At 43.4% G+C, this 26,144-nt stretch overlaps 2 protein-coding genes across 2 annotated transcripts in view; one reads left to right on the top strand and one right to left on the bottom strand.

Moving 5' to 3' along the window:
- Nucleotides 1-826: 826 nt before the first annotated feature.
- LOC124022774 (steroid 21-hydroxylase-like) lies at nucleotides 827-26,055 on the top strand. The gene is given in 13 exon segments (XM_046337461.1): nucleotides 827-1,054; nucleotides 2,824-3,015; nucleotides 3,162-3,251; nucleotides 8,702-8,856; nucleotides 9,778-9,873; nucleotides 13,576-13,686; nucleotides 13,850-13,936; nucleotides 14,093-14,188; nucleotides 14,957-15,070; nucleotides 23,882-24,048; nucleotides 25,441-25,544; nucleotides 25,758-25,826; nucleotides 25,829-26,055. Coding segments are annotated over 13 exon segments (1,590 nt in total). The 5' UTR covers nucleotides 827-921; the 3' UTR covers nucleotides 26,005-26,055.
- LOC124022771 (choline transporter-like protein 4) overlaps nucleotides 8,722-26,144 on the bottom strand; it is a 43,990-nt gene continuing 26,567 nt past the window's right edge. Inside the window, exon 22 of the mRNA XM_046337456.1 lies at nucleotides 8,722-8,847. Coding sequence (XP_046193412.1) covers nucleotides 8,825-8,847 — 23 coding nt within the window. The 3' untranslated portion in view covers nucleotides 8,722-8,824. The remainder of the gene's footprint in view (nucleotides 8,848-26,144) is intronic.

Here is a 26,144-nt window from a genome sequence, read left to right as displayed (position 1 = left end):
TGAGAGAGGGGAGGAAGAGAGAGGGGAGGGAGAGAGAGGACAGGATCAAGTTACAGAGAGGACACGATCAAGTTATGAGAGAGGGCAGGGAAGAGAGAAGATTGTGCAGATCATTCTCAAAACTCAGCTGAAAACATTTATTTTTCAAATTGCCTTGAATGATTCCTATTAATATTTTTCAATGTGATACTTTGGTCCCATCTTTTGACTTACTTCTATGTGAACTCATGCTGTATAGGTCCCACCTCTGTTCTTATCTGAGTCTCTCCAGCAAAGTAAACATCATCCTCTTTAAAATCACATGTCCTTCAGAAAGACCCTGCCGTGGTGCAACCTAACCTTGGCTGACCAAAGGACTTCAATCATCCTCTTTAAAATTACATGTCCTTCAGAAAGACCCTGCCGTGGTGCAACCTAACCTGGGCTGACCAAAGGACTTCAGAAAGACCCTGCCGTGGTGCAACCTAACCTGGGCTGACCAAAGGACTTCAGAAAGACCCTGCCGTGGTGCCACCTAACCTGGGCTGACCAAAGGACTTCAGGAAGACCCTGCCGTGGTGCAACCTAACCTGGGCTGACCAAAGGACTCCAACTGGGAGCCATATTTCCACCAAGTTGCACCATGAGAACAAGCCAAAGACCTTCAGTGCTTTGGTGTGTCAGGTCAACATGTTACTGAGATATCCAAGGATATCGGTCGTGGTCGTACAATTTCTCAGCTGTTGTTTTTTTCCACCATATAAATACATTGAAATAATAGTTGGTTATCCAGAGGGTCAAGACAAGACAATATTTACCCATCCTTGAGCAGGACCATGCTAACACTGAAGAGACTCTGTCAGGAGTCCTGTATAAAAGGGAAGACCAGAGTGAAAGGTGATTTCTGGGAGGACAGGGAGAGTAAGACTTAAAGCCTGCATAATGACAGCATATGTGTCCGTGGTGGTTGTGGGTGCTGTGGTCATGCTTACACTGTTATGGATCCTGCTCATCTACCTCCCTGGAAAAGGAGACAAAGTTACACAGGGAGAACCCAATGGATATCGGTCAGCAGGTAATCAATACAATGCTCTTTCTTCCTGTATGTACTGTACAGTCTATGTCCTACAGGTAATCAATACAATGCTCTTTCTTCCTGTATGTACTCTACAGTCTATGTCCTACAGGTAATCAATACAATGATATTTCTTCCTGTATGTAATGTACAGTCTATGTCCTCCAGGTAATCAATACAATGCTCTTTCTTCCTGTATGTACTGTACAGTCTATGTCCTCCAGGTAATCAATACAATGCTCTTTCTTCCTGTATGTACTGTACAGTCTATGTCCTCCAGGTAATCAATACAATGCTCTTTCTTCCTGTATGTACTGTACAGTCTATGTCCTACAGGTAATCAATACAATGCTCTTTCTTCCTGTATGTACTGTACAGCTCTTTCTTCTATGTCCTCCAGGTAATCAATACAATGCTCTTTCTTCCTGTATGTACTGTACAGTCTATGTCCTCCAGGTAATCAATACAATGCTCTTTCTTCCTGTATGTACTGTACAGTCTATGTCCTCCAGGTAATCAATACAATGCTCTTTCTTCCTGTATGTACTGTACAGTCTATGTCCTCCAGGTAATCAATACAATACTCTTTCTTCCTGTATGTACTGTACAGTCTATGTCCTCCAGGTAATCAATACAATGCTCTTTCTTCCTGTATGTACTGTACAGTCTATGTCCTCCAGGTAATCAATACAATGCGCTTTCTTCCTGTATGTACTGTACAGTCTATGTCCTACAGGTAATCAATACAATACTCTTTCTTCCTGTATGTACTGTACAGTCTATGTCCTCCAGGTAATCAATACAATGCTCTTTCTTCCTGTATGTACTGTACAGTCTATGTCCTACAGGTAATCAATACAATGCTCTTTCTTCCTGTATGTACTGTACAGTCTATGTCCTACAGGTAATCAATACAATACTCTTTCTTCCTGTATGTACTGTACAGTCTATGTCCTACAGGTAATCAATACAATACTCTTTCTTCCTGTATGTACTGTACAGTCTATGTCCTCCAGGTAATCAATACAATACTCTTTCTTCCTGTTTCTTCCTGTATGTAATCAATACAATGCTCTTTCTTCCTGTATGTACTGTACAGTCTATGTCCTCCAGGTAATCAATACAATGCTCTTTCTTCCTGTATGTACTGTACAGTCTATGTCCTACAGGTAAAGGGACAATTAGCTGTTGAAACACAGACAAAGTCCTCTTCCCACCACTGTTTGGTTTAAAAGCTGAGAGATGTGGCTGGAGAAATGTCATCTCTCTCAAATTCCTAGACAGAGCTATCAATGATATCAACATGATAGTTGTAACCATGTTTTGACGCTCTACAGTGTTTGTTGACATTCACTTTGTTTACAAACATCAGAGTAAAACAATCTAATATTTTGGGTTCTGATGGGGAACGACAGTGGAACTAAGCCCATTAAGGCATTTCTAAGTTGTATTCTATAAGAATCAATGGGTACATATCCTTAATATCATACATATGATGAATGTAGCAACTGCTGATTGGCCCTTCAAGGGTCCAGGACAATCAATGAGTCTGTTCAACAATCTATCTTAGCTGCTTAACCTGGAACTCTGTTTATCATCAGATTAAAGGCTATGAATAGGCCTTATGTAAACCTCAATGTAAATGGTAGTAGGACAAGTCACGTGGCTTCGCTTGATTAGCAATGGTCAACAGTAACATTATGAAGAGAATGACAACCAACTTTCCCTTTGTGCTCCTGTATGTATGTTATCCACCTCCTCCATCCCAGCTGTTGGGTCTAGACTTCTGCACTCTTTCTATCAGTTCTTTCCCCGTTCTCTCTCTCCCTCTCTCCCTGGCCCTCTCTCTCTCCCTCTGCTGGGCAACATGCTGGAGCTGGCACACGACCACCTGCCCAGTCACCTGACCTCCCTGGCACGTCGCTATGGCAACATCTACCGCCTCAAGTGTGGCAACACAAGTAATGAAGTCACTTCCAACCAAGTGACTCAAATTAACTCTGTTTCAAGACAGTTAGAATAGTTGTTTATACATGTAATATCCTCAGTATGTGAATGTCTTCAGTATTACAGTTTGTCTTGACTCTGTATGTTGTGTTTGCTGCAGCCATGGTGGTATTAAACAGTGGTGACATCATCAGAGAAGCCTTGGTGAAGAAATGGTCGGACTTTGCTGGGAGACCACATTCTTACACCGGTGAAGAACACGTTACTAGAACCACCTGAGTTTTCCCAGTAACCATCACTCACTTCTGTTACTCTGAGAACATGTTACTAGAACCACCTGAGTTTTCACAGTAACCATCACTCACTTCTGTTACTCTGAGAACACGTTACTAGAACCACCTGAGTTTTTACAGAAACCATCACTCACTCACTTCTGTTACTCTGAGAACATGTTACTAGAACCACCTGAGTTTTCACAGTAACCATCACTCACTTCTGTTACTCTGAGAACATGTTACTAGAACCACCTGAGTTTTCACAGTAACCATCACTCACTTCTGTTACTCTGAGAACATGTTACTAGAACCACCTGAGTTTTCACAGTAACCATCACTCACTTCTGTTACTCTGAGAACATGTTACTAGAACCACCTGAGTTTTCACAGTAACCATCACTCACTTCTGTTACTCTGAGAACATGTTACTAGAACCACCTGAGTTTTCACAGTAACCATCACTCACTTCTGTTACTCTGAGAACATGTTACTAGAACCACCTGAGTTTTCACAGTAACCATCACTCACTTCTGTTACTCTGAGAACATGTTACTAGAACCACCTGAGTTTTCACAGTAACCATCACTCACTTCTGTTACTCTGAGAACATGTTACTAGAACCACCTGAGTTTTCACAGTAACCATCACTCACTTCTGTTACTCTGAGAACATGTTACTAGAACCACCTGAGTTTTCACAGTAACCATCACTCACTTCTGTTACTCTGAGAACATGTTACTAGAACCACCTGAGTTTTCACAGTAACCATCACTCACTTCTGTTACTCTGAGAACATGTTACTAGAACCACCTGAGTTTTCACAGTAACCATCACTCACTTCTGTTACTCTGAGAACATGTTACTAGAACCACCTGAGTTTTCACAGTAACCATCACTCACTTCTGTTACTCTGAGAACATGTTACTAGAACCACCTGAGTTTTCACAGTAACCATCACTCACTTCTGTTACTCTGAGAACATGTTACTAGAACCACCTGAGTTTTCACAGCAACCATCACTCACTTCTGTTACTCTGAGAACATGTTACTAGAACCACCTGAGTTTTCACAGTAACCATCACTCACTTCTGTTACTCTGAGAACATGTTACTAGAACCACCTGAGTTTTCACAGTAACCATCACTCACTTCTGTTACTCTGAGAACATGTTACTAGAACCACCTGAGTTTTCACAGTAACCATCACTCACTTCTGTTACTCTGAGAACATGTTACTAGAACCACCTGAGTTTTCACAGCAACCATCACTCACTTCTGTTACTCTGAGAACATGTTACTAGAACCACCTGAGTTTTCCCAGCAACCATCACTCACTTCTGTTACTCTGAGAACATGTTACTAGAACCACCTGAGTTTTCACAGTAACCATCACTCACTTCTGTTACTCTGAGAACATGTTACTAGAACCACCTGAGTTTTCACAGCAACCATCACTCACTTCTGTTACTCTGAGAACATGTTACTAGAACCACCTGAGTTTTCACAGTAACCATCACTCACTTCTGTTACTCTGAGAACATGTTACTAGAACCACCTGAGTTTTCACAGTAACCATCACTCACTTCTGTTACTCTGAGAACATGTTACTAGAACCACCTGAGTTTTCACAGTAACCATCACTCACTTCTGTTACTCTGAGAACATGTTACTAGAACCACCTGAGTTTTCACAGTAACCATCACTCACTTCTGTTACTCTGAGAACATGTTACTAGAACCACCTGAGTTTTCACAGTAACCATCACTCACTTCTGTTACTCTGAGAACATGTTACTAGAACCACCTGAGTTTTCACAGTAACCATCACTCACTTCTGTTACTCTGAGAACATGTTACTAGAACCACCTGAGTTTTCACAGTAACCATCACTCACTTCTGTTACTCTGAGAACATGTTACTAGAACCACCTGAGTTTTCACAGTAACCATCACTCACTTCTGTTACTCTGAGAACATGTTACTAGAACCACCTGAGTTTTCACAGTAACCATCACTCACTTCTGTTACTCTGAGAACATGTTACTAGAACCACCTGAGTTTTCACAGTAACCATCACTCACTTCTGTTACTCTGAGAACATGTTACTAGAACCACCTGAGTTTTCACAGTAACCATCACTCACTTCTGTTACTCTGAGAACATGTTACTAGAACCACCTGAGTTTTCACAGTAACCATCACTCACTTCTGTTACTCTGAGAACATGTTACTAGAACCACCTGAGTTTTCACAGTAACCATCACTCACTTCTGTTACTCTGAGAACCTAGAACCAGTGTTTTTGATTCATACTCTGATTTAACCTGAGTTTTCAGTAACCATCAATCTCTTTCTCCACTAGAACCTCCATTTCACCCCACCTTCTCTCATGTTACTCACCTGAGTTTCCCTAACCTCTCTCCTGTTACTCTCATGTTCTAGAACCACCTCCCTAACCATCACTCCTTGTTACTCTGAGAACATCTACTAGAACCACCTCACCAACCATCACTCTCTGTTACCTGAGAACATGTTACTGAGTTTTCACAGTAACCATCACTCACTTCTGTTCTCCCTACCTCCCTCTCTCCTTATCTCATCTCTCCTCCATCTCTCCCTACCTACCTCAGTAACCATCTCTCCTTCTGTTACTCTGAGAACCTCCCTCCATCTCTCCCTACCTACCTCCCCTCTCCTTCTCTCTCTCTACCCCCTCCCTCCATCTCTCCCTACCTACCTACTCTCTCTCCTTATCTCATCTCTCTCTACCCCTCCCTCCATCTCTCCTTATCTCATCTCCCTCTCCATCTCTCCCTACCTACCTCCCTAACCTCTCCTTATCTCATCTCTCCCTCCATCTCTCCCTACCTACCTCCCCTCTCCTTATCTCATCTCTCCCTCCATCTCTCCCTACCTACCTCCCTCTCTCCTTATCTCATCTCTCCCTCCATCTCTCCTCTACCTACCTCCCTCCCTACCTCCTATCTCATCCTCCCTCCTCTCATCTCCCTACCTACCTCCCCCTACCTCTCCTCCATCTCTCTCTACCCCTCCCTCCATCTCTCCCTATCTCTACCCCCTACCCCTCCCTACCTCCTCCTTATCTCATCGCTCCCTCCATCTCTCCCTACCTACCCTCTCCTTATCTCATCTCTCTCTCCCTCCCTCCTACCTACCTCCCTCCCTCCATCTCTCCCTACCTACCTCCCTCTCTCATTCTCTCTCTACCCCTCCCTCCATCTCTCCCTACCTACCTACCTACCTCTCTCCTCTCTCTCTCTCTACCTACCCCCCCCTCCCTACCCCCCCCTCCATCTCTCCCTACCTACCTCCCTCTCTCCTTCTCTCTCTACCCCTCCCTCCATCTCTCCCTACCTACCTACCTCTCTCCTCTACCCCCCCCTCTCCATCTCTCTACCTACCTCCCCTCCTCCCTCCATCTCTCCCTCCATCCTCCCTACCCTCTCTCCTTATCTCATCTCTCTCTACCCCCTCCCTCCCTACCTACCTCCCTCTCTACCCCCCTCCCTCCATCTCTCCCTACCTACCTCCCTCTCTCCTTCTCTCTCTCTACCCCCTCCCTCCCTCCATCTCTCCCTACCTACCTACCTGTCTCCTTCTCTCTCTCTACCCCCCCCTCCCTCCCTCCATCTCTCCCTACCTACCTCCCTCTCTCCTTCTCACTCTCTACCCCCCTCCCTCCCTCCATCTCTCCCTACCTACCTCCCTCTCTCCTTGTCACTCTCTACCCCCTCCCTCCCTCCATCTCTCCCTACCTACCTCCCTCTCTCCTCCTTCTCTCTCTCTACCCCCCCCTCCCTCCATCTCTCCCTACCTACCTCCCTCTCTCCTTCTCTCTCTCTACCCCCTCCCTCCATCTCTCCCTACCTACCTACCTCTCTCCTTATCTCATCTCTCCCTCTACCCCTCCCTCCATCTCTCCCTACCTACCTACCTCTCTCCTTATCTCATCTCTCTCTCTACTCCCCCCTCCCTCCCTACCTACCTCCCTCTCTATCTCTCCCCCCTCCCTCCAGCTCTCCCTACCTACCTCCCTCTCTCCTTCTCTCTCTCTCCCCCCCCCCCTCCCTCCCTCCATCTCTCCCTACCTACCTACCTGTCTCCTTCTCTCTCTCTACCCCCCTCCCTCCCTCCATCTCTCCCTACCTACCTCCCTCTCTTCTTCTCTCTCTCTACCCCCTCCCTCCCTCCATCTCTCCCTACCTACCCCCTCTCTCCTTCTCACTCTCTCCCCCCTCCCTCCCTCCATCTCTCCCTACCTACCTCCCTCTCTCCTTGTCACTCTCTACCCCCCTCCCTCCCTCCATCTCTCCATACCTACCTCCCTCTCTCCTCTCTCTCTCTCTACCCCCTCCCTCCATCTCTCCCTACCTACCTCCCTCTCTCCTTCTCTCTCTACCCCTCCCTCCATCTCTCCCTACCTACCTCCCTCTCTCCTTCTCTCTCTCTACCCCCCCCTCCATCTCTCCCTACCTACCTACCTCTCTCCTTATCTCATCTCTCTCCTCCATCCCTCCCTACCTACCTCCCTCTCTCCTTCTCTCTCTCTACCCCCTCCCTCCCCTCCATCTCTCCCTACCTACCTACCTCTCTCCTTATCTCATCTCTCTCTCCATCCTCCCTCCATCTCTCCCTACCTACCTACCTCTCTCCTTATCTCATCTCTCTCTACCCCCCTCCCTCCCTACCTACCTCCCTCTCTACCCCCCTCCCTCCTCTCCCTCCCTACCTACCTACCCCTCTCCTTCTCTCTCTCTACCCCCTCCCTCCCTCCATCTCTCCCTACCTACCTACCTGTCTCCTTCTCTCTCTCTACCCCCTCCCTCCCTCCATCTCTCCCTACCTACCTCCCTCTCTCCTTCTCACTCTCTACCCCCCTCCCTCCCTCCATCTCTCCCTACCTACCTCCCTCTCTCCTTCTCACTCTCTACCCCCTCCCTCCCTCCATCTCTCCCTACCTACCTCCCTCTCTCCTTGTCTCTCTCCCCCTCCCTCCCTCCCTCCCTCCATCTCTCCCTACCTACCTCCCTCTCTCCTTCTCTCTCTCTACCCCCCCCCTCCCTCCATCTCTCCCTACCTACCTCCCTCTCTCCTTGTCACTCTCTACCCCCTCCCTCCCTCCATCTCTCCCTACCTACCTCCCTCTCTCCTTATCTCATCGCTCCCTCCATCTCTCCCTACCTACCTCCCTCTCTCCTTGTCACTCTCTACCCCCTCCCTCCCTCCATCTCTCCCTACCTACCTCCCTCTCTCCTTCTCTCTCTCTACCCCCTCCCTCCATCTCTCCCTACCTACCTACCTGTCTCCTTCTCTCTCTCTACCCCCCTCCCTCCCTCCATCTCTCCCTACCTACCTCCCTCTCTCCTTCTCTCTCTCTACCCCATCCCTCCCTCCCTACCGGTCTCTCAGGAGACGTGGTGTCAGGGGGAGGCCGCTCCATCTCTCTGGGGGACTACAGTGAGGAGTGGAGGGCCCATCGCCATCTGGCCCATAATGCACTGCAACGCTGCTCCCAGCAGTCGCTCCACGGGGTCATCCAGAAACAGGCCCTCCACCTGAGACAAGTAAAGATGAAACACATGACAGTTCTAAACCTGTTTTTGCTTTGTCATTATGGGGTAGTGTGTGTAGATTGATAAAATGTGTATTTATTTAGATTAAGGCTGTAACGTAACAACATTGGGGAAAGAGAAAGGGTCTGAATACTTTCAGAATGACCTGTATATGTACAAATTCATTGTTTTACACAATATTTGAACACATTTGATCAAAGGAAAGATTCCCTGACCAAGGTGGATGAATGTTTGTCATGTTGCTAGGATCCTAATCTGGGTTAAACCAGAACTAAAATATTTTGTCATTTGTTCAGATGCTTGATTAGGTTCTGTGGGTAAAAGCCTGTTAGAAATAAAGATTTTGGGTTCGTGAAGTATCCACCCTCACAAAAAGAATCTCTCAGCTTCAGCATTCTAGAGTTCTATATGTAATTATATGGTTCTATGCTCCTGTATAGTTTATTGCAATGTCTACTCCACGAAGACCTTCGACCTTTCTGGGGGTCAAAACATTGTAATGAACTATAATGGAGCATACACCAATGTGCAGGTATTTCGAACCCTTGCACAGAACACAGAACACTTTCTCTACCAAGGGAGGAAACAGCAGCATGGAACAAATACACTGTGTTCTGAGAAGGAATGTAAACCAGCATGTACCAGTACACTGACTGACTCAACTGGAGATTACACAATGCAACACAACCTCAGCAACATGCCAACCACAACTTCATGATGTATCACTTGTTGTACTTCTTGTTTGTGGCCTTGTGTAATGACGATGTAGTGGTTTCAAATTGGAAAAGTTACAACCCCAAAAAGTTGAAGTTACAAGTCAGCGGGGTAACTCCTCTTCTTAAGTTGAGCCAATCGATGTTTAGTTTACAGTGAGGGAGTTTATATCTGAATATGTAACCTGTGATCCATCAGGTGCTGCTGAACTATAACGGCAGAGCTGCGGATCTCTCTGAGGATTTCACTGTAGCAGCCAGTAACATCATCACCACACTGGCCTTTGGGAAAGAGGTGAGGATCACACCTGGGTTCAAATAGTTTTTGTTGTCTGCGCTTGATTGAGCTTGCCTGGCACAACGGAATCAATGGAACAGTCCCAAAAAAAGAAACCACACCCATTTGATCCGGCTGCTCCAGACAGGCTCAATCAAGTATCTGGAAGAAACCACACCCATTTGATCCGGCTGCTCCAGACAGGCTCAATCAAGTATCTGGAAGAAACCACACCCATTTGATCCCGGCTGCTCCAGACAGGCTCAATCAAGTATCTGGAAGAAACCACACCCATTTGATCCCGGCTGCTCCAGACAGGCTCAATCAAGTATCTGGAAGAAACCACACCCATTTGATCCGGCTGCTCCAGACAGGCTCAATCAAGTATCTGGAAGAAACCACACCCATTTGATCCCGGCTGCTCCAGACAGGCTCAATCAAGTATCTGGAAGAAACCACACCCATTTGATCCGGCTGCTCCAGACAGGCTCAATCAAGTATCTGGAAGAAACCACACCCATTTGATCCGGCTGCTCCAGACAGGCTCAATCAAGTATCTGGAAGAAACCACACCCATTTGATCCGGCTGCTCCAGACAGGCTCAATCAAGTATCTGGAAGAAACCACACCCATTTGATCCGGCTGCTCCAGACAGGCTCAATCAAGTATCTGGAAGAAACCACACCCATTTGATCCGGCTGCTCCAGACAGGCTCAATCAAGTATCTGGAAGAAACCACACCCATTTGATCCGGCTGCTCCAGGCAGGCTCAATCAAGTATCTGGAAGAAACCACACCCATTTGATCCGGCTGCTCCAGGCAGGCTCAATCAAGTATCTGGAAGAAACCACACCCATTTGATCCGGCTGCTCCAGGCAGGCTCAATCAAGTATCTGGAAGAAACCACACCCATTTGATCCGGCTGCTCCAGGCAGGCTCAATCAAGTATCTGGAAGAAACCACACCCATTTGATCCGGCTGCTCCAGGCAGGCTCAATCAAGTATCTGGAAGAAACCACACACATTTGATCCGGCTGCTCCAGGCAGGCTCAATCAAGTATCTGGAAGAAACCACACCCATTTGATCCGGCTGCTCCAGGCAGGCTCAATCAAGTATCTGGAAGAAACCACACCCATTTGATCCGGCTGCTCCAGGCAGGCTCAATCAAGTATCTGGAAGAAACCGCACCCAAGGGATAACCATGATGGAAATATAGTCATGTATTTTATTAACCACTACGTGGGTAAGCTATCTAAAAGCAGAGACACGATAAGCAGTTATATATCACAGTTGGAAAATTGAACCAGGCTGGTTATCTAGTGGGGTTGGTGATCAAATCAAATCAAACTGCATTTGTCACATCTGCCGAATACAGCAGGTGTAGACTTTACACCTTAAGCCCTTAACCCTTAATGCAGTTTTAAGATAAATACCCAAATAAATAAATAATGAAAGTAACAAATCGTTAAAGAGCAGCAGTAAAATAGCAATAGCGAGGCTATATACAGGGGGTACTGGTACAGAGTCAATGTGGAGGCTATATACAGGGGGTACTGGTACAGAGTCAATGTGGAGGCTATATACAGGGGGTACCAGTACAGAGTCAATGTGGAGGCTATATACAGGGGGTACCGGTACAGAGTCAATGTGGAGGCTATATACAGGGGGTACCGGTACAGAGTCAATGTGGAGGCTATATACAGGGGGTACCGGTACAGAGTCAATGTGGAGGCTATATACAGGGGTACCGGTACAGAGTCAATGTAGGCTATATACAGGGGTACAGTACAGAGTCAATGTGGAGGCCACCTATACAGGGGGTACCGGTACAGAGTCAATGTGGAGGGGGGTACCGGTACAGAGTCAATGTGGAGGCTATATACAGGGGGTAGGCCGGTACAGAGTCAATGTGGAGGCTATATACAGGGGGTACAGAGTCAATGTGGAGGTACAGAGTCAATGTGGAGGCTATATACAGGGTACCAGTACAGAGTCAATGTGGAGGCCATATACAGGGGGTACCAGGGGGTACAGAGTCAATGTGGAGGCCATATACAGGGGGTACCGGTACAGAGTCAATGTGGAGGCTATATAGTCAGGGGGTACCGGTACAGAGTCAATGTGGAGGCTATATACAGGGGTGGAGGCCATATACGGTACAGAGTCAATGTGGAGGCTATATACAGGGGGTACCGGTACAGAGTCAATGTGGAGGCTATATACAGAGTCATGTGGGGTACCGGTACAGAGTCAATGTGGAGGCTATATACAGGGGGGGTACAGAGTCAATGTGGAGGTACAGAGTCAATGTGTGGGAGAACCAGTTAGTCCAGGGAATTGAGGTAATATGTACATAGAGGTAGAGTAGGTAGAGTTATTAAAGTGACTATGCATAGATAATAACAGAGATTAGCAGCAGTGTAAAAGAGCAATGCAAATAGTCTGGGTAGCTAATTGATTAGATGTTCAGGAGTCTTATGGCTTGGGGGTAAAAGCTGTTGAGAAGCCTCTTGGATCTAGACTTGGCGCTCCGGTACCACTTGCCATGTGGTAGCAGGGAGAACAGTCTATGACCATGGGTGGCTGGGGTCTTTGACACTTTCTAGGGCCTTCCTCTGACACCGCCTGGTATAGAGGTCCTGGATGGCAGGAAGCTTGGCCCCAGTGTTGTACTGGGCTGTACGGACTACTCTCTGTAGTACCTTGCGCTCCGAGGCCGAACAGTTGCCATACCAGGCAGTGATGCAACCCGTCAGGATGCTCTCGATGGTGCAGCTGTAGAACCTTTTGAGGATCTGAGGACCCATGCCAAATCTTTTCAGTCTCCTGAGGGGGAATAGGCTTTGTCATGCCCTCTTCACGACTGTCTTGGTGTGCTTGCACCATGTTAGATTGTTGGTGATGTGGACACCAAGGAACTTGAAGCTCTCAACCTGCTCCACCGCAGCCCCGTCAATGAGAATGGGGACGTGCTCAGTCCCCCTTTTCCTGTAGTCCGCAATCATCTCCTTTGTCTTGATCACGTTGAAGGAGAGGTTGTTGTCCTTGCACCACACGGCCAGGTCTCTGACCTCCTCCCTATAGGCTGTCTCGTTGCTGTTGGTGATCAGGCCTACCACTGTTGTGTCATCGGCAAACTTAATGATGGTGTTGGAGTCGTGCCTGGCCGTGCAGTCATGAGTGAACAAGGAGTACAGGAGGGGACTGAGCACGCACCTCTGAGGGGGCCCCGTATTGAGGATCAGCGTGGTGAATGTGTTGTGACCTACCCTTACCACCTGGGGGGGCAGCCCTTCAGGAAGTCCAGAATCCAGTTGCAGAGGGAGGTGTTTAGTCCCAGGGCCCAACCTGAAAGGGTTTATCAATCCTTTATAAAAGAAAAACCTATTGGTGCTTTTTGAATAATGTAAAATCATGTTATAGAAGGTGGAAAAGGGTTATGCCACATATGGTAAAGCATCTCCTGTACTACTGTGTGTACTGTAAATAATAATAATATTGATCATAATTATGATAATACTAGGATAATGATAATAATAATAATTATGATAATGATAATAATAATAACAAATGGGATTTTTTAAATAACTGTTCAAGGAAACAAAGACGCTATACATACAGTAGTATCAAATGGTAAATGGTATAAGTGGGACTTCCTGTAATATATTGATTAATTTGTCTGTGTTTGTGACCTTTGTCTATTTGTCTGTGTCTTTTAGTATGAGAAGAGTTCTGCAGAGCTGCAGAGACTGCATGGCTGTCTTAATGAGATCGTGTCTCTATGGGGCTCTCCCTGGATCTCTGCTCTGGACTCCTTCCCACTGCTCAGGGTCGGTCAAGTTTATACACTCAGACTACACTATCTGACAGGGAAACTGCATGCACAGATAGCTACTCTGATACACAAATTAAAATGTCTAAAATGGTGCAAACAAAAGTGGGAATATGTGATTCTATTGTGTAGTTATATTGATCTGTTCCCATTTGTCCAAGAAATTGCCCAATCCGCCGTTCTCCCGTCTTCTGAAAGAGGTGGCCAGGAGAGATGACATCATCAGAACACATCTGGATGAGTACAAGGTTGGTGTGAATACTGTAGCTTCTTTTTCAAACTTATGTTCAAGTAGCCAGCAGCAAACACAAAGACAATCATGTCAAAGTTTTTAAAAAGCATCTGTAATGTAATATGGGTACATTGGTAGCATATGGAAGATATGAAATGTATTGCTGCCACAGATGCAGGCACCGAGCAAAACATCAGAGGAAGACATTGCCATCACAAGCGCTCTCCTCAACGGCCTTGGGAAGCCCCAGGACACAACACAGGGAGTGGTAGGTTCTTATCATGGTTTACAACCTGAACTCAGATGTAGACGTAAGATAGTGAAGTGAATCTGGGACACTACAATTAGTATTATAGGTTACATTTTGTATAGTATGTATTAAGTGAAATTCGTACAATATGTTTTGAATTTGCAAAAAGTATGATATGTTGCGTATTCTAATTTGTTGTGGCTAACGTTAGCTAGGTGGCTAAGGCTAACGTTAGAAAGGCTAGGGGTTAGGGTTAGGGGTTAAGGTTTGGAGTTAGATTAAAGGGTTAAAGTTTTGGTTAGGGGAAGCGTTAGCAAACATGCTAAGTAGTTGCAAAGCATCTAAAAAGTAGTAAGTAGTTGCACAGTTGCTAATTAGATAAAAGTTATCCGTGACGAGATTCAAACACACAACCCTTGGGTTGCTAGAGATTCGCGTTAAGTTACTTTCTTTCTTATGTAACCACACCAAACGTAACATATCATACTAATTTGGATTTTCCAGATTAACGTTTACTATGTCATGTCTCGTCTATGAGACCAGGCTGTGGTTTATCGTGGTAATCAATCAAAATCACATAGCAAATGCTTACAATATAAGCCTACTAATTGCTATAAATGTGTAATAGTAAGTGTTATATTGCGCATCCGAAATGGCACCCGATTCCCTAGTGCATTACTTTTGACCATGGCCCTGGTTAAAAGCAGTGCACTATATAGAGAATAGAGTGCCATTTGGGTCACACATATGCTCATGGTCTGCAGTAAGGACATGGTCCATTCACAGGTCCTGACAGACACTCACGTCCACATGGCCACTGTGGACCTTCTGATCGGGGGAACAGAGACAACAGCTGCCTGGCTCAGCTGGACTGTGGCCTTTCTACTGCACAGGCCTGAGGTACACTACAAAACTCTATACACTACAGAACACAATACACTACGCAACACTACAGACCACAATACACTACACTACACTACAGAACTCAATACACTACGCAACACTACAGAACTCTATACACTACACTACAGAACTCTATACACTACACTACAGAACTCTATACACTACACTACAGAACTCTATACACTACACTACAGAACTCTATACACTACACTACAGAACTCTATACACTACACTACAGAACTCAATACAGAACTCAATACAATACGCAACACTACAAAACTCAATACACTACACTACACTAAATAACTCAGTACACTACACTACACTACAGAACTCTATACACTACACTACAAAACTCTATACACTACACTACACTACAGAACTCTATACACTACACTACAGAACTCAATACAATACGCAACACTACAAAACTCAATACACTACACTACACTAAATAACTCAGTACACTACACTACACTACAAAACTCTATACACTACACTACAGAACTCTATACACTACACTACAGAACTCTATACAATACGCAACACTACAAAACTCAATACACTACACTACACTAAATAACTCAGTACACTACACTACACTACAGAACTCTATACACTACACTACAGAACTCTATACACTACAGAACGCAATACTCTACACTACATAACTCTATACACTACACTACAGAACTCTATACACTACATAACTCTATACACTACACTACACAACTCTATACACTACAGAACTCTATACACTACACTACAGAACTCTATACACTACATAACTCTATACACTACACTACAGAACTCTATACACTACAGAACTCTATACACTACACTACAGAACTCTATACACTACACTACAGAACTCTATACACTACACTACAGAACTCTATACACTACACTACAGAACTCTATACACTACACAACTCTATACACTACACTACAAACTCAATACACTACACTACAGAACTCTATACACTACACTACAGAACTCTATACACTACAGAACAGAACTCTACACTACATAACTGTATACACTACACTACACAACTCTATACACTACAGAACTCTATACACTACACTACAGAACACAATACTCTACACCACAGAACTCTATACACTACACTACAGAACTCTATACACTACAGAACGCAATACTATACACTACATAACTCTATACACTACACTACAGAACTCTACACACTACACTACATAACTCTATACACTACACGACAGAACTCTACACACTACACTACAGAACTCTATACACTACACTACAGAACTCTATACAATACACTACACTACAGAACTCTATAAACTACACTACAGAACTCTATACACTACACTACAGAACTCTATACACTACACTACAGAACTAGATATACACTACACTACAGAACTCTATACACACTACACTACACTACAGAACTCTATACACTATACTACAGAACTCTATACCCTACACTACAGAATTAGATACACTATACTACACTACACTACAGAACTCTATACACTACACTACACTACAGAACTCTATACACTACACTACAGAATTCTATAAACTACACTACAGAATTAGATACACTTTACTACACTACACTACATAATTAGATACACTATACTACACTACAGAACTCTATACACTACACTAAACTACAGAATTAGATACACTATACTACACTACAGAACTCTATACACTACACTACAGAATTAGATACACTATACTACACTACAGAACTCTATACACTACACTAAACTACAGAATTAGATACACTATACTACACTACAGAACTCTATACACTACACTACAGAATTAGATACACTATACTACACTACAGAATTAGATACACTATACTACACTACAGAATTATATACACTATACTACACTACACTACAGAACTCTATACACTACACTACAGAATTAGATGCACTATACTCCACTACACTACAGAATTAGATACACTATACTACACTACACTACAGAACTCTATACACTACACTACATAATTAAATACACTATACTACACTACAGAACTCTATACACTACACTACACTACACTACAGAATTAGATACACTATACTACACTACAGAACTCTATACACTACACTACAGAACTCTATACACTACACTACAGAACTCTATACACTACACTACAGAACTCTATACACTACACTACAGAACTCAATACAATACGCAACACTACAAAACTCAATACACTACGCTAAATAACTCTATACACTACACTACAGAACTCTATACACTACACTACAGAACTCTATACACTACACTACAGAACTCTATAAACTACACTACAGAACTCTATACACTACACTACAGACCTCTATACACTACACTACAGAACTCAATACAATACGCAACACTACAAAACTCAATACACTACACTACACTAAATAACTCAGTACACTACACTACACTACAGAACTCAATACACTACACTACAGAACTCAATACACTATACTACAGAAATCAATACAATACGCAACACTACAAAACTTTATACACTACACTACAAAACTCTATACACTACACTACAGAACTCTATACACTACACTACAGAACTCAATACAATACGCAACACTACAGAACACAATACACTACACTACACTACAGAACTCAATACACTACGCAACACTACAGAACTCAATACACTACGCATCACTACAGAACTCAATACACTACACTACAGAACTCTATACACTACACTACAGAACTCTATACACTACACTACAGAACTCTATACACTACATAACTGTATACACTACACTACACAACTCTATACACTACAGAACTCTATACACTACACTACAGAACTCTATACACTACACTACAGAACTCTATACACTACACTACAGAACTCTATACACTACACTACAGAACTCTATACACTACACAACTCTATACACTACACTACAGAACACAATACTCTACACCACAGAACTCTATACACTACACTACAGAACTCTATACACTACAGAACGCAATACTCTACACTACATAACTCTATACACTACACTACAGAACTCTATACACTACATAACTCTATACACTACACTACACAACTCTATACACTACAGAACTCTATACACTACACTACAGAACTCTATACACTACACTACAGAACTCTATACACTACACTACAGAACTCTATACACTACACTACAGAACTCTATACACTACACAACTCTATACACTACACTACAAAACACAATACTCTACACCACAGAACTCTATACACTACACTACAGAACTCTATACACTACAGAACGCAATACTATACACTACATAACTCTATACACTACACTACAGAACTCTACACACTACACTACATAACTCTATACACTACACGACAGAACTCTACACACTACACTACAGAACTCTATACACTACACTACAGAACTCTATACAATACACTACACTACAGAACACTATAAACTACACTACAGAACTCTATACACTACACTACAGAACTCTATACACTACACTACAGAACTAGATATACTATACTACACTACAGAACTCTATACACTATACTACACTACACTACAGAACTCTATACACTATACTACAGAACTCTATACCCTACACTACAGAATTAGATACACTATACTACACTACACTACAGAACTCTATACACTACACTACACTACAGAACTCTATACACTACACTACAGAATTCTATAAACTACACTACAGAATTAGATACACTTTACTACACTACACTACATAATTAGATACACTATACTACACTACAGAACTCTATACACTACACTAAACTACAGAATTAGATACACTATACTACACTACAGAACTCTATACACTACACTACACTACAGAATTAGATACACTATACTACACTACAGAACTCTATACACTACACTAAACTACAGAATTAGATACACTATACTACACTACAGAACTCTATACACTACACTACAGAATTAGATACACTATACTACACTACAGAATTAGATACACTATACTACACTACAGAATTATATACACTATACTACACTACACTACAGAACTCTATACACTACACTACAGAATTAGATGCACTATACTCCACTACACTACAGAATTAGATACACTATACTACACTACACTACAGAACTCTATACACTACACTACATAATTAAATACACTATACTACACTACAGAACTCTATACACTACACTACACTACACTACAGAATTAGATACACTATACTACACTACAGAACTCTATACACTACACTAAACTACATAATTAGATACACTATACTACACTACAGAACTATAATAATAATAATAATAATATATACATTTATACGCTTTTATCCAAAGACTTACAGTCATGTGTGCATACATTCTACGTATGGGTGGTCCCGGGATCGAACCCACTACCCAGAATTAGATACACATGCTCTACCAACTGAGCTACAGAAGAACTCTATACACTACACTACAGAATTAGATACACTATACTACACTACACGACCGAACTCTATACACTACACTACAGAATTAGATGCACTATACTACACTACAGAACTCTATACACTACACTACAGAATTAGATACACTATACTACACTACAGAACTCTATACACTACACTACACTACACTACAGAATTAGATACACTATACTACACTACACTACAGAACTCTATACACTACACTACAGAATTAGATGCACTATACTACACTACAGAACTCTATACACTACACTACAGAATTAGATACACTATACTACACTACAGAACTCTATACACTACATACACTACACTACAGAATTAGATACACTATACTACACTACACTACAGAACTCTATACACTACACTACAGAATTAGATACACTATACTACACTACATAATTAGATGCACTATACTACACTACACAACTCTATACACTATACTACAGAACTCTATACACTATACTACACTACAGAATTAGATACACTATACTACACTACAGAACTCTATACACTACACTACACTACACTACAGAATTAGATACACTATACTACACTACAGAACTCTATACACTACACTACAGAATTAGATACACTATACTACCACCAGGGATACGCGCAATGTCGTCTGGAGTACGTCAAATAAAAATGTGATTCACACCTTTTAAAAATGTTTTTTTGCTTCACATTTTCAAACAGTTCAACGGGGATTTACATTTGGGTGAGGTTTTTTCCCCGCCTGAGTAACCTCGTTTCACTGCCAAAAATAAAATTAAACCACCTAGTGGTTAACAACACAATGTCAAATACAGGTAGACTAGTTAAATAATTAACATCCAATCACATGAACCGTTATTCTCTCGTGGGAATTCCACTAATGGTTCGTATGTAGCCAAACGTAGCTGCTGCTCATGTTGGTATCTGTACTGATGGTGCAAAAGCCATGACAGGGAGACATAGTGGAGTGGTAACGCGCGTGCAAGCAGTTGCTCCCGACGCCACTTGGGTACACTGCAGCATCCCACCGAGAGGCTCTTGGGTACACTGCAGCATGCACTGAGAGCCTCTTGGGTACACTTGGGTACACTGCAGCATCCACCGAGAGGCTCTTGGGTACACTGCAGCATCCACTGAGAGGCTCTTGGGTACACTGCAGCATGCACTGAGAGGCTCTTGGGTACACTGCAGCATGCACTGAGAGGCTCTTGGGTACACTGCAGCATCCCACCGAGAGGCTCTTGGGTACACTGCAGCATGCACTGAGAGCCTCTTGGGTACACTTGGGTACACTGCAGCATCCACCGAGAGGCTCTTGGGTACACTGCAGCATCCACTGAGAGGCTCTTGGGTACACTGCAGCATGCACTGAGAGGCTCTTGGGTACACTGCAGCATGCACTGAGAGGCTCTTGGGTACACTGCAGCATGCACTGAGAGGCTCTTGGGTACACTGCAGCATCCACCGAGAGGCTCTTGGGTACACTGCAGCATGCACTGAGAGGCACTTGGGTACACTGCAGCATCCACCGAGAGGCTCTTGAGTACACTGCAGCATGCACTGAGAGGCTCTTGGGTACACTGCAGCATGCACTGAGAGGCTCTTGGGTACACTGCAGCATGCACTGAGAGGCTCTTGGGTACACTGCAGCATGCACTGAGAGGCTCTTGGGTACACTGCAGCATGCACTGACAGGCTCTTGGGTACACTGCAGCATGCACTGAGAGGCTCTTGGGTACACTGCAGCATGCACTGAGAGGCTTTTGGGTACACTGCAGCATGCACTGAGAGGCTCTTGCTGCCATAGGAATGCCTGACTGCTTGAAAGACGTTTTGGACACTACAGTGAAAATCGTTAACTTTGTTAAAGCAAGGTCCCTGAACTCTCATGTATTTTCTGCACTGTGCAAAGATATGGGCATCGACCATGTAACGATTTTACAACATACAGAAGAAGTGCGCTGGTTATGAAGGGGCAATGTATTGGCATGTTTTTTGGAATTGAGAGACGAGCTTAAAGTTTTCTTTACTGACCATAATTTTCACTTGTCTGACGACTTTCTCACACGACTCACCTATCTGGGTGATGTTTTGTCTTGCCTGACTGATCTGAATCTAGGATTACAGGGACTCTCCACAACTATATTCAATGTGCGGGACAAAATCGAGGCTATGATTAAGGAGTTGGAGCTCTTCTCTGTCTGCATTAACAAGGACAACACACAGGTCTTTACATCATTGTATGATTTTTTGTGTGAAAATGAACTCAAGCTTACGGACAATGTCAAATGTGATATAGCAAAGCACCTGAGTGAGTTGGGAGTGCAATTACGCAGGTACTTTCCGAAGTGGATGACACAAACAACTGGATTGGTTATCCCTTTCATGCCCTGCCTCCAGTCCACTTACCATATCTGAACAAGAGAGCCTCATCGAAATTACAACAATCGGTGAAAATGAAACTGTGAAAATTGAATTTAATCAGAATCAGAAACCACTGCCAGATTTCTGAGTATCCTGAGTAATCCTGCCTTGGCAAATCGAGCTGTTAAGACACTGATGCCCTTGTGAGAGTGGATTCTCGGCCCTCATGAAAACTAAATACAGGCACAGACTGTGTGGAAAATGATTTACGACTGAGACTTTCTCCAATACATCCTAACATTGCAGAGCTATGTGCATCCTTTCAAGCACACCCTTCTCATTAAACCTGTGGTGAGTTATTCACAATTTTACATTAAGGTTTTAAATAAGGTTTTATATGTAAGATGGTTAAATAATGAGCAAAATTATTGATTATTATTATATTATTATTTGTGCCCTGGTCCTATAAGAGCTCTTTGTCACTTCCCACGAGCCGCGTTGTGACGACAACTCACACTCATTCTTATGTTTAATAAATGTATCGTATAGTGTGTGGCAGGGTTACAATGATGGCAAAAAACATCATTTGAGAGTGTGCTGACCCTGGTGCTAGAGGGGGTACGCAGCTGGAGGTTGAATGTTTGAAGGGGTAGGGGACTAATAAAAGTGTGGGAACCACTGCACTACACTACAGAACTCTATTCACTACGCTGCACTACACTACATATTATATACACTACACATCACTACACTACATAACTATATACACTACACTGCACTACACTACAGATTTAGATACACTAAACTGCACTACACTACATATTATATACACTACACATCACTACACTACATAACTCTATACACTACACTGCAATGCACTACACTACATAACTCTATACACTACACATCACTACACTACATAACTCTATAACTACACTACACTACACTGCTCTATACCACACTATAATACAATGCATTACACACATCACTACACTACAATATATAACATTATACTACAATACACTACACTACAGAAGTATATACACTACACTGCTCTATACCACACTATAATACAATGCATTACACAACACTACTCTACACACTATACTACAATAACTACTACACTACACTACACTACAATACAATACAATACATTGTATTCACCAGTGTCCTCAGACCTTTGATATATGCTTTACATAGTATTCTATAGAGATGGAACTAGACTGAAACCCACAGATGTGTTGTTGGCTTGCATTCCATTATAGACTGTAAGTCAAAACTTAAGAACATGGTGAGATGCTTCTCTTTCTCTCTCACTTAATCTCGCTCACTCGCTCTCCTTTATCTCTCCCTCTGTCTCTCTCCCTCCATCTCTCTCTCTCTTTCTCTCTCCCTCCGTCTCTCTTACTCTCTCTCTCCCTCCATCTCTCTCTCTCTTTCTCTCTCCCTCTGTCTCTCTTACTCTCTCTCGCTCCCTCCATCTCTCTCTCTCTTTCTCTCTCCCTCTGTCTCTCTTACTTTCTCCCTCCATCTCTCTCTCTCTTTCTCTCTCCCTCTGTCTCTCTCTCCGTCTCTCTTACTCTCTCTCGCTCCCCCTCCATCTCTCTCCTTTCTCTCTCCCTCTGTCTCTCTTACTCTCTCTCTCCCTCCATCTCTCTCTCTCTTTCTCTCTCCCTCTGTCTCTCTCCCTCTCGCTCCCTCCATCTCTCTCTCTCTTTCTCTCTCTCTCCCTCCATCTCTCTCTCTCTTCTCTCTCTCTCTTACTCTCTCTCTCCCTCCATCTCTCTCTCTTTCTCTCTCCCTCCGTCTCTCTTACTCTCTCTCCTCCTTTCTCTCTCCCTCTCTCTCGCTCCCTTCTCTCTCTCTCCCTCCTCTCTCCCTCTGTCTCTCTTACTCTCTCTCGCTCCCTCCATCTCTCTCTCTCTTTCTCTCTCTCTCCCTCCATCTCTCTCTCTTTCCTCCTCCCTAGGTGCAGTACAGAGTGTATGATGAGTTGTGTTCGGTGCTGGACGGGCGCTACCCTCAGTACAGTGACAGACACAGGCTGCCAGTGCTGTGTGCTGTGATCAGTGAGGTGCTCAGACTCAGACCTGTGGCTCCGCTAGCTGTGCCTCACAGAGCCATCAGAGACAGCAGGTGAATAGAAGCTATACCAGGGGAGGCTGGTGGGAAGAGCTATAGTAGGACGGGCTAAAATGGAATAAATGGAACAGAGTCAAACATTTCCATTTATTTGATGCATTCCATCAAATCCATTCCAGCCATTACAATGAGCCTGTCCTCCTATAACCCCTCCCACCAGTCTCCTCTGAGATATGCTTACTGTAGTACAGTATAGCATTACTGTATAACATTACTGTATATCTCTACTCTATATCATTACTGTATATCTTTACTCTATATCATTACTGTATATCTCTACTCTATATCATTACTGTATATCTTTACTCTATATCATTACTGTATATCTCTACTCTATATCATTACTGTATATCTTTACTCTATATCATTACTGTATATCTCTACTCTATATCATTACTGTATATCTCTACTCTATATCATTACTGTATATCTCTACTCTATATCATTACTGTATATCTCTACTCTATATCATTACTGTATATCTTTACTGTAATATCATTACTGTATATCATTACTGTATAAGATTACTCTATATCATTACTGTATATCTTTACTGTAATATCATTGCTGTATATCATTACTGTATATCATTACTGTATAAGATTACTCTACAGAGCATCTCAATAAATGCACTGTGGGAAAGTACTGTACAGCTATGTGTAACTTTCACCATCCTATGGGAGCTTATGTTTTGATGCTGTTACTCTGCTTTGTACAGTACATTTGCCTTGCCAACTTCCCTTCTGTGCCGTTTTTCTACCTAAATGTAATACCTCATCATACAGTACTAATAATGCATGTTTATACACAGAGTATACAAAACATTAAGAACACCTGCTCTTTCCAAATCACAGACTGACCAGGCGAATCCAGGTGAAAGCTATGATCCCTTAATGATGTCACTTGTTAAATCCACTTCAGTCAGTGTAGATGAAGGGGAGGAGACAGGTTAAAGAATCATTTTTAAGCCTTGAGACAATTGGGACATTGATTGTGTATGTGTACCATTCAGAGGGTGAATGGGCAAGACAAAATATTCCATTGCCTTTAAATGGGGTATGGTAGTAGGTGCCAGGTGCATCAGTTTGTGTCAAGAACTGCAACGCTGCTGGGTTTTTCACTCTCAACAATTTCCTGTGTGTATCAAGAATCGTCCACCACTCAAAGGACATCCAGCCAACTTGACACAACTGTGGGAAACATTGGAGTCAACATAGGCCAGCATCCCTGTGGAACGCTTTCGACACCTTGTAGTCCATGTCCCAATGAATTCAGGCTGTTTTGAGGGAGGGGGGTACAACTCAATATTAGGAAGGTGCTCCTAATGTTTGATATACTCAATGTATGTGCAATGTATAATTCTGTGTCTATTCCATATGTGTTCAGTATTGCAGGCTACTTCATCCCTAAGAACACTGTCATCATCCCCAATTTGTTTGGGGCGCATCATGACCCTGCAGTGTGGACGGATCCCTATTCCTTCAAACCAGGTGCTGGGCTATTGAGTGTACTGGCAATGTCCCAAATGGCATCATATTCCCTATATAGTGAACTACTATTGATCAGGGCCCATAAGGCTCAGGTTAAAAGTAGTGCACTATATAGGGAATAGGGTACCATTTGGGATTCAGCCTAGAATTGCTTTCACTTGGCTCAGGAACATAGTTCCAGCAGCAGCTAACAGTAGACCCTCTCTCTTTCAGAGCGGTTCCTGGAGGGTGGGGGGGCCTCGACGCGTGCTCTCCTGCCTTTTGGCGGGGGCGCTCGGCTGTGTTTGGGGAGGCTGTGGCCAAAATGGAATTGTTTCTGTTCACCGCCTACTTGTTGCGTGATTTCCAGTTCGTACCTGCTGAAAGCCAGACCTCTCTACCAGACCTGACAGGAGTAGCCAGTGTGGTACTCAAAGCCAAGGCCTACACAGTCATAGCACTGCCCAGACCTGGGCCTTGACCTCTCACAGAGTTTGTTCATGTACAGTGATCACATTACATTTCTATCAATCATTCGGCTCTAGAGGAAGTATTCTTATAAGAGAAGGCATATATTGTGTAGTATTGTGCAGTAATGGTGAAGTAATTGGAATGTATAGA

This window comes from Oncorhynchus gorbuscha, unplaced genomic scaffold, assembly GCF_021184085.1.
Source record: "Oncorhynchus gorbuscha isolate QuinsamMale2020 ecotype Even-year unplaced genomic scaffold, OgorEven_v1.0 Un_scaffold_1416, whole genome shotgun sequence".
Lineage (NCBI taxonomy): Eukaryota > Metazoa > Chordata > Actinopteri > Salmoniformes > Salmonidae > Oncorhynchus > Oncorhynchus gorbuscha.
Note: the sequence above shows the minus strand (reverse complement) of the source record. Positions and strands in the feature narration are given on the sequence as shown.